The sequence below is a fragment of the Oculina patagonica genome, unplaced genomic scaffold (genome assembly GCF_052425735.1).
Source record: "Oculina patagonica isolate OP01 unplaced genomic scaffold, crgOcupat unplaced1317, whole genome shotgun sequence".
Lineage (NCBI taxonomy): Eukaryota > Metazoa > Cnidaria > Anthozoa > Scleractinia > Oculinidae > Oculina > Oculina patagonica.
The window spans coordinates 3,683-5,574 of record NW_027557320.1 but is presented as its reverse complement, the minus strand read 5'-3'; the positions used below and the strand labels follow the sequence as shown (position 1 = coordinate 5,574).

The 1,892-nt window shown below is 37.3% G+C and overlaps 1 protein-coding gene across 1 annotated transcript; it reads left to right on the top strand.

Annotated features, from left to right (window-relative positions):
• Positions 1-6: 6 nt before the first annotated feature.
• LOC144639799 (uncharacterized) lies at positions 7-1,486 on the top strand. Its single transcript, XM_078499088.1, has 2 exons — positions 7-23; positions 493-1,486. The coding sequence occupies exon 2, from the start codon at positions 552-554 to the stop codon at positions 903-905; it is 354 nt and encodes a 117-aa protein (XP_078355214.1). The 5' UTR covers positions 7-23; positions 493-551; the 3' UTR covers positions 906-1,486.
• Positions 1,487-1,892: the final 406 nt, after the last annotated feature.

Below are 1,892 nucleotides of genomic sequence, written 5' to 3'. Positions count from 1 at the left end.
CGCAAAGTTGGGTGAAGTTGCAGGTAAAGTACCCTACAACTTGAAAGCCATTGGGATTATAGATTGAACACATTGGATACTGGAAAGTTCAACACTGTAAAGTTCAATGTAAAACTAAACCGTTCGACAGTGCTGCCTTCATTAGTAATAAAAAGTGAAAATCATTATAGATTGTCGAGGCGGTTTTGGTCGGTGTAGTTGTCTATACGTTTATGCTGAATGTAAGGCTTCACGTATAAGACATTGTTAGTCCATCATTTAAGTGCAGTTATATTTTACAGTAACGCTTCCTAACCAAAGTTAGTTACCTTTGAGTTACCTTTGCAAATTTCGGCAAGGGTGAGGCTGGCATACTTCGCAATTTGTGACAAAAACTGAGATATTTTCCTTAGACCCTAGGTGGTCGCTCTCATTGCTCAGATACTCTCGTGATAGCTATGTTTCACTGTTTTCTGTTTATCGCAATCGACTTATTTGTTATATTTCTTACAGACGTCACAAATGACTTGGGACAACTTGGAAAAGACCTCGAAGAGACAAAATCTCACGACATGATTAGCAAGATACGAGAACTGATCGCCGACGTTCCCGCAGTCAAAGGAAAAATCGACGACCATGAAAAAGCAAAGAAAGAAACGAAGGCGATAAAGGAAAAAGACCAAGCGAATAGCAAGAAACACGACAAACATCTCAAGCCAAAAGACAGCATTCCAACTGCGCAAAACGAAGAAGATGCTGTTGCTCGAAGTTTGATGACACAAGAAAAACACGAGAAGAAGCAATTGAAATGGGCGCAGGATGTTATCAACGAAAAATCACAAGAAAACAAGCGGGCTTTTGAAAAGACCAAAAATTTCCTGATGCAAATTGAGGAAGGGCTAATGCAGTTTCAAAATGGCTTTTAAATTGGAGGAATTAGATACAGTAATGGGAAGTCTAATCAGTGAAAGCAAATTAACTCATGAAAATAACGTTTGTAATAGAACTAATGTAAAGTAAAACTCAGAGACACATAGGGTTACCAGACAAAATTTATATTTATTTTTTATCAACTCGGTAAAGCAGTTAGTATAACTGTTGAGTAAAACTGTACCATTTAAATTTGGAAAGTATTAGAATGAATACTTACCATACAACATAAAATTTGACCAAAATGCGCTTGATAACGTCGTTTTCAAAGACCTTGACTCGACTAATTTTGAGGATCCATTAAAACTAAGGTCAATTTAGTTTAACATACATACTGACACGTCTCATTGGAGCTTTACAGGAAGGACTTTTCAGCTACAATATGTATAAAAAACAGGAGACAATACTAATACTAACATTGTTAATAATAATTATTTATATAACATTAGCAACAAATTCTGTATTTTTCCTCGTTTCTTGCCCTTCTCCATTTCGTCCTATATTGTTTTCTCACAAATAATAATTTATTGTGAAATGGAGGAATAAAAGTACAGATATAAATATACAAATGAAACTATCTTTTTCGTACTGATTTTCTTTAGTTAGGTGCACGCTGTCAGCCAACAAAAATAGAGACAGTAACTAAAATGTAAAATAAATTACTAGCACAACTAACAGTTCGTTTCTCGATCGAACTGAAGTTTGGAACTGTAGATTTTTGTGGAGGGAGGCAACGAAAGCAAGAACGAGAAAATTCAATCCACACATGACGCTGGGTCAGGGAATCGAACCCGGGCCACATTGGTGGGAAGAGAGCGCTTTCACCGCTGTGCTATACCTGATAATATGGGGAGCAGCTATATAAGGAAAAAGCATGAGTACGCGTACTTCATGGTTTATCTTAGACTTGCTCCAAGTCGCTCGTTTGATTCATAGGAGACCGCTTGTTACGGAAACGAAGGGCGCGCGGGGGCATGAAAAAC

What these genes read in the sequence shown, in the direction of transcription:
- LOC144639799 (XM_078499088.1), top strand. Translation starts at nt 552, where the DNA reads ATGATTAGCAAGATACGAGAACTGATCGCCGACGTTCCCGCAGTCAAA.